We start from the raw sequence: 13,145 nt of genomic DNA on the forward strand, positions 1-13,145 counted from the left end.
GTTAAGGTGGGATTTGATTTCAAAATATTACTAACAATAATCTATATCATTACCGATTGTATTAATTAACATTTTAAAAAATATTGTATATCTTAATTAACCCTCGGCTTTGTTTGCTGTCATTTTGTTAAGGGAAATGTCCCACGCCACGCAATCGTAACAGTCCAAAACGATGCAGAAGCCGAAACAGCACCAGCCAACTCTGCATGACAGCATGGATACATCGCAGTACGTGCATGGCTGCAACAGAAAACCGACAGCCACATCCACGCAGAGCCTCAACTGATATAAAGAAGAGGCATTCAACATATACTCATAGAGAGAGAGAGAGAGAGAGGAATTACCAAGAAAAAGAGCATACGCTATCTGCTAGAGAGAGAAAGAGAAGGAACCCAAGGACCGAAGGAACGAAGGAGAGGGGCTGCACTGTGGTGGTAAGCTCTCTCTTCTTTCTGCTGTCCATGATGCGGCTCATCATCTTGCTCCTGACATGATGGAGAATGGCCGATTCCAAGCAATGCAGAGAGTCATGTCACAGAAAGAGCAGTCGGATGGCCAAGCACGCCAACTGGTAGCAGTGGCCGTCGACAGGGACAAGAGCAGCCACGCTGCCTTCAGATGGGCTCTGGACAATGTTGTCACCAAAGGCCAAACCCTCACCCTCATCCATGTCAACACCAAGTGTAAGCGGACTTGCCCCTGGTTCTCGTTTGATCCAGCCTTGTCTTCATGAAATCTTTGTTGTAACGACTCTCCCTTCTCTTTTTGATGCATTGCAGCGGGGTATGGAGATGATGCAAGGGACGTTTTTGTCCCTTTTCGATGCTTTTGCACAAGAAAGGATGTGAGTCATCTTTGCTTTCATTTTAGAGTTTAACATAGTAAATTTCAATCTAGTGATTACTTCGACCAATCTACTGTTCAATTATTGATGTGAGTACAAGAAAATTAACAGAGGCCATTGAAAGCCATGATCATCTTAGACATAGCAGATTACCTGTTTGAATAATTGTGTCTGAGGCTTGGTGATACCTGCTCGGTGATGCATAATGACTCCCTTTTTCGAATGTGGTGACGAATCTGCTGTTCCTTTTCGAGAAGGTGATGAGTTTAGGATCGATGAAGATACCTTGCGGTTACATCCAAAAATTTCAATGTTAAGACCACTTCCATAGCCCCACAAATGATGATGAACCTGCTGGTCCTTTCCTGGCCAGCAATAGAAAAAGGATCAATTAAGATACCGTGAGGTTATATTAAAGAATTTTCAACATCAGATATGTTTAGATCATTTCCACACACCCACAAATGGTGAAGGATTGGTTGTTTCTTCCTTAGCAAACGATAAATTGAGCAATAGATATGGTTATATCTTATCTCCTGTGGCTGTAGCAATATCTTAAGATCAGACAGTGTTCCTCTACAAACTAGGATAATGCTAAGAGTCTAGTGATATACCATTATACCTCATTGAGGAAGCCCTGGTGAAGGGTAGTTGACATTGTCACCGACTCGAGAAAATCCACAGCATGGACAATTTCTTCTTCTGCTTCCTTCTTTGAACAGATTCCAGCTGATCACCCAATTCATGCACTAACTTACGGATATCAAATTTGAGTATTCCTCAACAGGTATATAACAAAGATGTCATACTTGAAGACACTGATGTTGCCAAAGCGATCATAGGGTTCGTTGCTGATGCTGCAATTGAAAAGCTAGTGGTTGGTTCATCATCATCAAGAGGTGGATTTGTCAGGTGATCTTAAATCACTTGAGCACTTCTACAACTAAAGTCGAAATCTGTTTGGGCTGAAAAATATGTCTTTCAACACCAACTCTGTCATATTTTCCTCAGATCATTCAGAAACTCAGACATCAGTACCAATATCTACAAAGGTGTGCCTGATTTCTGTACTGTCTACCTCATCCATAAGGGGAAGGTATCCTCCGTGAAGAATGCCGTCCGGCCAGCTCCAGCCTTCTCTCTTCTCCAGAAGCAAATCCAAGGCCTTTCAAGTGTTAGACCTGACTCACTGGACCATAGTCACAAGAATGACATGAAAGGTCTGTGTTGCCATCAGTATAGGTACCATTGCAGTCTCTTCTTTTCCCCTGTTAACACAAGTTTTTTGCTACTTCTGTTCCTGAAGATCGGAATTTCCTAATGCCAAGTGAAGCTGCATTTGCTCCACGGAATCTGCAAAGAGAGGATGAATCGATCAAGTAAGAATTTCCATAAATCAAGAAAAAATTGCATATGAAATTTACCCTCCAATGCTGAACATTAGGCTTAATGCCTCAATTAGGTCACCTTTTACTAGGGGAACATGTGTTTCAACCAAAAAATCTAATGGAGAGATGATGATTGATGGCGATAAATCACTTGCCAATGCCCGCTCCTATCCTCCAAGATTGTCAAACATTTCAGACACCTATGATTGCAATTCTGAATCATCATGCTCATCTGGAAATGAGGTCGCTTCCCTATCTAGTGAGAGTCTATCATCTCAGCCTAAGGTGAGTTTGACTACATGGGATAGTAAAGAAAAAGAGAAGTAAAGCAAAGCCAAGGCCAGCTTTCAAGTTTTCACAATCACTGGTATATAAGAAACCACTAACCAATGCCATAGCAGAATGTGAATATTACCTTTGAAATTTCAGGAAGATGTTGAAGCTAAGCTGAACAGGCTGAGATTAGAACTCAAGCAAACCATGGACATGTACAGCACAGCACGCAGAGAAGCACTGACAGCTAAACAGAAGGTAATTTATCCATTGCTGTCACAAAGATTGAACTTGTTTTCAGACGATGCCTTTGCTGCAGGCAATGGAGCTGCAACGCTGGAAGATGGAGGACGAGCCAAGATTAGAAGAAGCTCAACTGGTGAAAGAAGCGGCTAATGTTTTTGCACAAAGAGAGACTGCCGAAGCATCCAGAAAAATTGCAGTGTCAAAATCACAAAAGAACATCAGAGGAGAGGTGATTGCAGAGACTGAGAAGAATGATTTTGAAGCACTGTCACATACAAGTCTCAGTTATAGGAAGTACACAATAGAGGAGATAGAAGTAGCCACTGACCATTATGCACAGGACAGGAAAATTGGAGAAGGTGGTTATGGACCTGTTTACAGAGGTTATCTGGATCATACGCCCGTTGCCATTAAGGTTCTGCGTCCAGATGCTGCCCAAGGCAGAACGCAGTTTCAGCGAGAGGTATGAAACACATACAACAATGCTTCAAACTATCAGAACTCTGAAAATTTACAATTTACACATACATTCAGAGCAAGCACTATCTATGCAAAATGCAGCAATTAGCACATCGAGTCATATAGGTGTATATGTGTAACATTTTTATTGTATCATCTCCCATACACAGGTTGAAATATTATGCTGCATCCGACATCCAAATATGGTTCTACTGCTGGGCGCTTGCCCAGAACATGGCTGCCTTGTGTATGAGTACATGGCAAATGGAAGCTTGGAAGATTGCTTATTCAGGCGAGGGAATACACCACCCATTCCTTGGCAGCATAGGTTCCGGATTGCTGCAGAGATTGGCACAGGCCTCCTCTTTCTACACCAGACTAAACCAGAGCCACTGGTTCACAGAGACCTTAAGCCTGCCAACATCCTCCTTGACAGGAATTACGTCAGCAAGATCAGCGATGTTGGACTTGCCCGGTTGGTTCCACCAACTGCAGCAGACCATACCACCCAGTATTGCATGACAGCCACTGCTGGCACATTCTGCTATATCGACCCGGAGTATCAGCAAACTGGCATGCTCGGTGTAAAGTCTGATATATACTCTCTTGGAATCATATTGTTGCAAATTATCACTAGCAAATCTCCCATGGGGTTGGCACACTATATGGAGCGTGCAATTGAGAGAGGAACGTTCACAGAGATGTTGGACCAATCAGTACCAGATTGGCCAGTTGAGGAAGCATTAAGGTTAGCCAAGTTGGCACTGAAGTGTGCAGAGCTCAGACGGAAGGATCGACCAGATCTTGCAATGGTCATACTGCCAGAACTTGACAGACTTAGAGATCTTGCTGAGGAGAACATGCAGTACTTTGTGTTTGGGAGCAACCCGCACCCCTCACTCATGCACACCCCAGTTTCTACACAAGTATGGCTCTTGTCTTTCTCCAACTCTTCTCTGTTACAATGAGCAGCAATTATCAGACTCCACTAGCATACCATGTGGATATATAGGAATGTAGTAAGCTGAGGAAGTATCCATTGAATACAATACTCTAACTAGATCAAAGGATACTAAAAAATGTGGCATCGGTTACATGCCACACAACTTTATATGCATATAATGCTATCCCAACCGAAAGTATATTTCCAGTTCTTTAACAAATACATCAGCAAATAGGAAGAAATACAATAATTTTTTGGACCATGATCTAAACAAATATATAAAATGGACATGCAGAACACTTGTTCTCTTGACTCTTCTAAATTTCTCGTATACAAAAAAATTGAGCATCATGCATAATCAACTGAAGTAAGATAAGTTTAGATCTTCTGATTGTCATCGAGATTGTGTCCAATTATCAGATTATCATGATATGTAATGCAAGATGTCATGAAAAAGATTGTCTTCCACCAAAATTTCAGACCAACAAGAAATAGATGGCTCCCTATGATCCTTCTTTCCTTTCTTAATGTTCAGGATATCATTAATGGCTCTTCAACCACACCATCTGGATACGAAAGCTCAAGTGGATCATCAATGGCTGGAAGCAGATTGAGCATTTTCTGAGATGAAAAGAACAGTCCTGCTAGAGGTATAGCTTGATAAGAAAAGTTTTTTTCCATCTAAAATGTAATTGATAGACACCAAAATCTCTCATTGTTGGATGCAGGAAATTAATGTGCTCAAGAGAACTATACTACCTGTAACTGCATATGCTTGTAGAGAAGAAATGGCAAAGAAAGCTAGTTGCAGGTCCAGGCCTAGGGAGGCTGGTGATACGATGCAAAAGTCCTGTGACACGAAGAAAGCAGATATCCTATTAAGTACCAATACCGCCTCGTGACAACACCAAGAATGTAAGATATCTAGGTCAAGATAGATTTGTTTGTGTGTCCTGTTCCCTCACCTTCTTCCTATCTTTTCCTTTTTTTTCGGATCTTATGTACAATAAATATACCTAAATAGTTAAGACTAAAGATTGTGTAACTTTCTCTATTATCTGTTATCTGAGACATTTCAGGCAGGTGTGATTTTTCTGTATCTCCTTCTTGATTTCTCCTCTTTTTTGACGGAGGCTCCTCCAAATTGCCCTTCAAACCAAGAAAAGGTCAAGACTTAATAGTCGATTGTTTTAGCAGACATAATCTCTTTTGAAATGAATTTGGAGGTCTGATCACTCTCAAAATTGTTGTGTTTCTTTCAAATAAGAAGCTCAGAAAAATCAAGTGATAACTCCAATAGCTCAATACAGGAAATGAAATCATTGCATCTCATGTACAGCAATTTTTCACCGAGCCAGAGTTCCGACATGTACAAAAAAGAAATCAGACTCTGATATCCGAGGTTGATCGGAAAATTCTCCATATTCATTTTGGGTTGTTTGGTCACTGCAAGTTATACAGCTTCTACTTGTGTAATGAAACCCCCTATAAACTGCAACATTACTTGTGATCTAAAATGCTACAAGCCTGGCATGCAGGGTAGGTCACAATCCAAAAAGGAGATGCACATATCCCTCCTCCCTTTCCTTCACATGTTGCAGACATCCAACTGCTACTTACATCATTAACCATAGTCTGCAACCATTCAACATAGGCAATTCTGATTGCAGGCAAGCAGACCCCCCCCTTGATTCAACCAAAGATGGATGAAACCCTCCTATCTCCATATGCAGATGTCCCCATTTGAGATATAAAGCATTCTGATGATTATTAGATACATAAATGCATCTATTGCCTGCATCTGCAACCCTCGATTCCAACAAAGATGGATGAAACTCTCCTACCTCCATATGCAAAAATGGAACTCTTTGAGATGATACTCTAACAAAAGCATTCTCATGATGATTAGATGGAAAGCAAGAACATACCTGAAACACTGGCCAAATAACCTAAACCCAGCTGCCTTCCTCTGCAGATCTCTGATTACAACAGTAGATTTTGGCCTCTGTATTGGAGTCATTCCATCATTTTGCAGATATGTAACTTAAGGAATATTAAGGATTAAAACAAAGTTATAAATAGTAAAAAAGATTCAGTACAAATCTCTTAAATATATCCCTTACTTCTTCCTTCTGTTAATAATGGTGATTGAGAGAGAGAGAGTAGTAATGTTTGAACAGATTGGCTAACTAAACTATTAACTCAGCCACTCAACCCTTCTTTTAGTTTTCTTTCTTTGATGCCAAGACATCGTCAACTTGTGGCCGAAGAAACAATTGGAGACATGAAATGACCGGTGAAAACATACGACAAGCAATGACAAGACGAGGTCAGTGTGCGATAAATGCATGCTAACTAACGTGTGGTCGATCACCGCCCAACACGAAGGGCCCACGAATCGTGATGAAGGTACCGGCCGGATCAGGCGGTCGAGGACACGCGAGGCTCATGCTATCGTGTGGTGAATTCGCACGTACAGTAACTACGTTGCTTTTCGAGCTATAAATGTCATTTTTTAGCTTTGTACAATGGGGAAATTTATTTTGTAAACCTGAGAATTAAATGCATTCTATAGTTGAATAAATATTAATGATAGAACAAAATAAATATTTTGATTTATGGATTTAGATGTAATAAGCCGTGAAGATTGATTCAATCTTAAGTTTTGAGTTTTCATCCCTTTCTAAATGAATCAGGTCAACAAACTAATATTTTAGATTTAAAATTTAGTAAATAATATTTTAAATCATTAGGTATAATATTATTATAAAATTAATGCTTCATAAAGAAAAAAAAAGAGAAAAATCATTTAATAAGATGTTAAAATAAATGCTATAATTAGAAATTTTGAGATAATTAAATTTATTAATATAAATCATAAATAGTAATTTAAATATTTTTAATTTGGCCAAAAATAATGTCTTGCATAGATCAATGATGAGAAAAATTCCATGCAATCGATCTCAAAATATTTTTCTAATTGAATTGAATCTTAAATTATAATTAAAAATATTTTTGATCCCATCCCCTTTTCTTTAATGTCAAGGAAATAGTGGGGTAATTTAAAGGTATACAACCTTTTCGCAAACACTCGAACGACTTCCCCTCGCGTTCACTCGCTACCGGCGCGTCAATCGATCTCATCTTTCTCTATAAAAGGGGGTTCGTTTTAGATCCAGGCGGACATAGGCTTCCGCGGGCGAGGATGGTGGCTTCTTCGTGGCCGTCGCTGGATGAGGTAAACCCCCTACCTAAACCGATGACGGAGCGATCGAACTCTCATTTTGTATCTGGCATTGTTTTGTGAATTTATTCCGGTTGGTCGTGTTTTTGAGCGGTGTGGTGATATTGTTTTGTTTTCATACGTGTTGTTCGGTACTCAGCTCGATGCGGTGAGGAACAAGGTGGCCGATATGAGTGGCGCGGATGTTAGGGATGTGAGGGTTGTGGTTTCGCCATATCGGATTTGCCCTCTCGGTGCCCACATTGATCATCAGGTTTGTTTCCGTTGTTTCTCGCCTCATTTTGTTGATCGATTTGTATGTTGAAATAGATTAAGCAGCGGTAGAGCTTTAATGGATAATGGTTGTAGACAATATATTTCATAATACATGTGGAATCGGTCAACAAATATTGCCGTAGACAATCAAGTTTCTTTTCCCTGAGATGTGACCGCTCCCTGCATTTAAGGCAGGTTTCTTGGATTTGGTGTTCATGTGCTTTCTTTTTATTGTATGTGGTGGGAAGATGGCTTAGACGACGGAGTTAACATTCCGGGAGTGTCTTCTAGGTCAGGTCATGGATGCTAAATTTTGGAAAGTCAATTTTGGCGTTCAATTGCATGAGTCCAGGATTCTTTGGTTATTGATTTTGAGCCACCTGATAGGATTGTTGGACCAGTGTATCACGGACAAAGTTCTAAACAAGATGTTTGATATAATACTTATGTATGTCCGTGTCTTTCTATTTGTTCATGCTTTGCACAGCTCGTAGAAGAATGGTCGAAGGCTTAACAACCCCATTTTAGTTGGGTTTAGTGGCCTTCTTAGGCTTGTAAATAAAGGTTGTATCATGTGGACACCAGTGAGAGATACTCGGTCTGTAGTGGACCATTTTGACCCTTTGTTGTGCAACCGTTCAGAGCTTGTAAAGTCTGTTTGTAATTTGCATTGTCTGTGAAGTGCTTTCTGAAATGTTTGCTTGTGGATCCCAAGTGAGACGTTTTCTCTAACCCATTTTCTCTTTTATAGGTCCTAAGGGACCATGAGAGATTTCGAGGAGGCTAACCTTTGCGGACGGACACGCAAGGGTGCCGCACGACATAGGCAAAACCAGCTAAGTCCGTGACAGATGGTATCAGAGCGAGACAAGCACTCATAGAAACACTTGGTATGCAAATGTGAGGGACCTAGGGGGGCTGCGTTGAGGGCAGTCAACACACGCGCGATTGTTTGGGGGAAAACGGGCATGGAGATATAGGGAAAAGGAGTTGCTCAGAGGAGCGGGCATCTGAGATTGGCATTCAGAGGAATGACCAACTCTTTGCGCAAGAGGCACCACGAGAACAAGCAAGCTTGGAAGAATGCGGAGCCCACAAAGGTTGGGATGGCTGAGTTTGAGCTACGGCTCAACGTTGACAACTATACTTGATGGTGCTCAAGGCAAGTGAGACGCTTGATAAAGGATGAGACCATGCAAGGTGGAATGAGTTGCTCAGCGACTGAAAGAGTTGTGCAAAGCTCACAGAGGTGAGGGGAATTGCTAACTCGAAGAATTTGGTACTAATGCATGGGCTTGTATGTAGACGATGGAATGTTCGCGGTCATCCCAAGGCGACTGAAACTCGGCGCCATGGAGTATTGAAACTTTCTCTTCGGCATGTGAAAGATACGTCCGTAGGAGGCTGAAGTGTGCAGCAAGTTCAGCATGTTGCTAGGCCTTGAGCGGTGCAGCGGGGGCTGTATTGACGTGGAGTCACAATCTAGCAAGTGCATTTGCAGGAGGCAGAACAATGCACAGTTTGTTCAGCAAATCGGAATAGTCCAAGGAGATGGTGGTCTCCGAAACTTTCAGAGAGAAAAAAACGTAGAGAGATGTTGCTCCAACGGGACAGATATCCAGGAGGGATAGGTCCTGGTTCTCTACAGGGAGAATCATGTGCAACAGACCGCACATTTTGAGGAATACCTAAAAAACAACAACTCCACGAAGCTCAATGGACCGAGCGAGCGGCGAGGAGTCGTCGCATGATCTCGCTTAAGAGAATGCATTGGTGGATGTATTGTGAGATCAAGTGGGGGAGCGACCCAAAGCAACACAAATGAAGACACACTTGGAGTCGATATGGAGATCAGACTCAAGGGATGGCTGACCCGTGGAATAGTGGGCGCAAGGGCCACCATCAACTCAATGCAAAACGAGGAGCGGAGCAACTTGGGTGTAACTTGGCGAGGTACCCAAGCCGCATGAAGGGAGCCAACATAGAAGATGAAACATGGAGCGGAAGCACAGAGCTTTCCTTGGACGGTGGTCAAGGACATGAACTCTTGTAGAGGCAAGAGCAGGATCATGTTGTTCCATGGGTCCTTCATTCTGACGGAGCGGACTCATCTTGCATGGTGTCAAAGACGAAGGGAGCTTCTATGCACATACACCTTATCTCGGAGAAGCATTTGATGGAGAACTAAGGCGACTTAACTTGCGGAGGCGAAGTTGGGTTCAGATGGCCTTGGCACGGGGCAAAAGGACGCGGAGGCAGGTACTCTTGAAGAATACGCAATAGTGTTGCCATTCAAGTTGTCATGAAGGAAGCAGTGCGTAGCAGAGATTGTGCTGGTAGGGGCAGAGGCCCAAGATCCAGACAATGGTGCACCACTTTCAGCGAAGTCGATGGACTTCGGGAGCTACTAGGCGACGAACTGTCATAGAGCGGTGCTTCATCTAGGTGTGACCCAAGAGCGGGTGGATGAAGGTCGATTGCCAGAGGAGCGAACAAAATCGAAGGTGGAAGAGACCCTGCGATGTATGGGCAGAGGCCACACATGGAGGGATTATAATTCAAGTTCATCCCACAAGGATCAGAATGCAATAGAGATGTCACCAGGAGACGACATGGTGCAGCGGATCGTGGTGGAATAGTTTGTGGCAATGCGATACACACGACATAGTCCCGTGAGAGACTATATCATACGGAGGTATGATCAAGAGCTATTGGAAGCTCCACTTCGGTGAACAACACGACGACAAGAAAGGCTATGGATTCAAGGAGTGAAGGCCATGGTACCACAGAGGCGGGTCTTTCGTGCGTGCATCGAATCTTGCATCAGATAAAAGCCTTGGTTATCAGCATATGGGGGCTGTGTTCCACCGAGGGAAAAGTTTGAATGCAAGTACCAATGAGTCCCATGGGAGGGACTTGATCATGCAGAGGTATAATCAAAGCAACTGGAGAGTTGGACTGCTCCAAAGCCCATATTCGCTTAAGGGAGCCCGGCAAGTCAGAGGACAAGGTTGAGTAAGCGAACGTTGCTACCAAGGAAGCTAAGGAGAACAGAATCGGTGCAAACCCTACAACGTGATGGCAGAGGCCATGCATGAGAGTTGCAGTCTGTCTTTCCATCGACCAAAAGGAGCTGCTTGGAGAACACAAAGGTATTGAAGCAAGGAGTCGAAAGGGGCGAGGAAGCGACGACGAGTCCAGAGGGACTTAGCTACCCAAAATCAAGCATCAGTTAGAATGGAGGTGGACTCGGAGGAGTACCACAGAGACATATCTACTGATCGTGAAGAAAAGGGATGCAGATGCGAGGCGACGGATAGTAGGGCCATGGGCATGGCAGCGCCATGATACTGTAGAGTCGGGACTTCCGTGAAAGTCATTGATCCCTTGCTCTCATAGAGGGAGAGCGCTTAGTCGTGAAAGGGGCCGAGGAGGTGGAACATGCAGAGGCAAACTCCAAAAACCAAGACAAGGCTGAAGGGTAGAGGCCAAGGAACTTCGTAAGACCGGTGTCAACGAGCTTCTCATCAAAATAGCCGAAAGTGAAGGACTTCGGGTCATGCAAGAGTGCACGACCAAGGAACGAAGCAGGCAGTACGCGGTGCTGTACTTTTGCTACTCAGTGGAGTAGGCGGCAGGGTTGATGGAGAAGACGGTACAATCCCAGAGGCGACCAAATCTATTAGAGAATTACTCCAAGTTGGGGTAAAAACTTCTAGCATTCCAGAAGTTCGATGGCATTGAGAAGGTGAATCACAGTAGCTAACTCAATGCAAGGAGTGCAAACACTTCGAGTGCTTCAGAAGTGTGAGCAAAGAGCTGGTGAAGGTCAGTAACCAGCTCGATGTATGGAGTACAACCCTTGAGGAGGTGGGCGAAGTCAAGTAATCATTGCCTTCTCAACCCTTAAGAGAATGGGCGAAACCGAGTACCCAAATTCTCTTATCTATCCAGCAGAGGAGCTCTGCACAGGTTCAAAGGCCCTTCGAAGATATTAGAAGACAATAGTTGTCAAATCCTCACTAATGGTGATCAGTGCTACTGAGAGTAGATTATTCGCTTTATTTCCTAATAGAATGCCAATCGAAAGCGGAAGTGATGCGAATATGCTTGGAAGTGATAACTAAGTGAAAGAAGAATCGATGGGTAAATTTTGTGGAGGAAGGACCCAAAACTTAAGAAGTTTGTGAGGCGATGCTCGTTAAAGCTCCAACAAGCATCTACTTAGTTCAAGTAGCATGAGACATTTGAGAGACTGGCGCATAGTAAGGATGGTCTTTTCCTTCATCTAGAGGATCCGCAGGAACCAACAGGGATCAACACAACTCAGCCAACCCCACACTAGAGTCAAAGTTATTGGCGAGTTGAAGCAGCATGGCAGATCAAAGGTTCGACTACTCAAAAACAGCAGCGGAGAGCAGTTGAGAGCCAAGAGACGCATGGTAGCTGGAGCATAAGATTGACGATTCAGCAAAGGCTTCGACGAGGATGTCGAAGGAATAAGTGGGGGAGAATGTCACGAACAAAGTTCTCAACAGGATGTTTGATGTAATACTTATGTATGTCCGTGTCTTTCTGTTTATTCATGCTTTGCACAACATGTAGAGGAATGGTCGAAGGCTTAACAGCCTTATTTTAGTTGGGTTTAGTGGCTTTCTTAGGCCTGTAAATAAAGGTTGTGTCATGTGGACACCAGTGAGAGATACTTGGTCTGTAGTGGACCATTTTGACCCTTTGTTGTGCAACCGTTCAAAGCTTGTAAAGTCTGTTTGTAATTTGCATTGTCTATGAAGTGTTTCCTGGAATGTTTGCTTGTGGATCAAGTGAGACGCTTTCTCTAATCCGTTTTCTCTTTTGTAGGTCCTAAGGGACCATGGGAGGTTTCGGGGAGGTAGACCTTTGCGGACGGACACGCAAGGGTGCCGCACGACTTAGGCAAAACCAGCTAAGTCCGTGACAAGTGGGGATAGTTAAGTGTTGTTGTATTATGCTATCACGTGAGGCCATCGTTGAGCTTTCTGGCTTGTGTTTAAAATGGTAGTTGGTTCATGGTTGTTCTCAGTCTTCATGAAGATTGAGTTGCAGCTAATGCGTGTGCCATGGAGGATCTGGAGGTGAGTTTGGCATCTCAAGTTCAGATTCATCCTCCCAATAGTTCCCCAGGTCCAAGTTTAAATCCTACCTCATGGACTTCACCATCCTCCTCCTGGTCATGCTTCATCTAGTATTGGGGACCACTTGATTTGGAGACTGCTCCATCTAGTATTGAGGACCGCTTCATCAAGTGTTGGGGACCACTTGATTTTGGTGCCAATGATGACAGTGTGAAAGAAAGCTTGATCGCGAATATTACAGAATCGTGAATCTGACGGAAATAGCAACCTTTACAACCTGAAGCCTACTAGAACTAATACAGGTTGTCTAACCATGTGGGTTCCTGTCAAGATGATTCCCCTCCTCGTATTGTCACGGAGCAATGCAGGTGATGCATGT

The 13,145-nt window shown here is 43.2% G+C and overlaps 1 protein-coding gene and 2 long non-coding RNA genes across 5 annotated transcripts; 2 read left to right on the top strand and 1 right to left on the bottom strand.

Moving 5' to 3' along the window:
• Positions 1–177: 177 nt before the first annotated feature.
• LOC135663009 (uncharacterized) lies at positions 178–6,390 on the bottom strand. Its single transcript, XR_010508092.1, has 8 exons — positions 6,277–6,390; positions 6,082–6,158; positions 4,913–5,997; positions 3,080–4,166; positions 2,648–2,841; positions 1,467–2,197; positions 998–1,209; positions 178–825 (listed from the first exon to the last, which is right to left on the bottom strand). It is a non-coding gene; the product is annotated as an uncharacterized LOC135663009 (long non-coding RNA).
• LOC135663008 (U-box domain-containing protein 35-like) lies at positions 222–5,020 on the top strand. Of its 2 annotated transcripts, XM_065176740.1 has the most exons (12): positions 222–434; positions 524–683; positions 780–844; positions 1,632–1,756; positions 1,856–2,064; positions 2,151–2,223; positions 2,307–2,517; positions 2,662–2,763; positions 2,825–3,214; positions 3,381–4,136; positions 4,689–4,803; positions 4,882–5,020. In XM_065176740.1, the coding sequence occupies exons 1-11, from the start codon at positions 237–239 to the stop codon at positions 4,776–4,778; spliced, it is 2,379 nt and encodes a 792-aa protein (XP_065032812.1). In that variant the 5' UTR covers positions 222–236; the 3' UTR covers positions 4,779–4,803; positions 4,882–5,020. The 2 variants fall into 2 exon arrangements, with proteins under 2 accessions (XP_065032812.1, XP_065032813.1); XM_065176741.1 differs by lacking the exon at positions 222–434 and having other exon boundaries at positions 443–683.
• An 823-nt stretch (positions 6,391–7,213) lies between the features above and the next one.
• Positions 7,214–13,070, top strand: LOC135663006 (uncharacterized). Of its 2 annotated transcripts, none has more exons than XR_010508091.1 (3): positions 7,214–7,391; positions 7,537–7,650; positions 12,513–13,070. It is a non-coding gene; the product is annotated as an uncharacterized LOC135663006 (long non-coding RNA). The 2 variants fall into 2 exon arrangements; XR_010508090.1 differs by lacking the exon at positions 12,513–13,070 and adding an exon at positions 8,404–9,207.
• The last annotated feature ends 75 nt before the right edge of the window (positions 13,071–13,145 follow it).

This window comes from Musa acuminata, unplaced genomic scaffold (assembly GCF_036884655.1).
Source record: "Musa acuminata AAA Group cultivar baxijiao unplaced genomic scaffold, Cavendish_Baxijiao_AAA HiC_scaffold_670, whole genome shotgun sequence".
In the NCBI taxonomy this organism is placed as follows: Eukaryota; Viridiplantae; Streptophyta; class Magnoliopsida; order Zingiberales; family Musaceae; genus Musa; species Musa acuminata.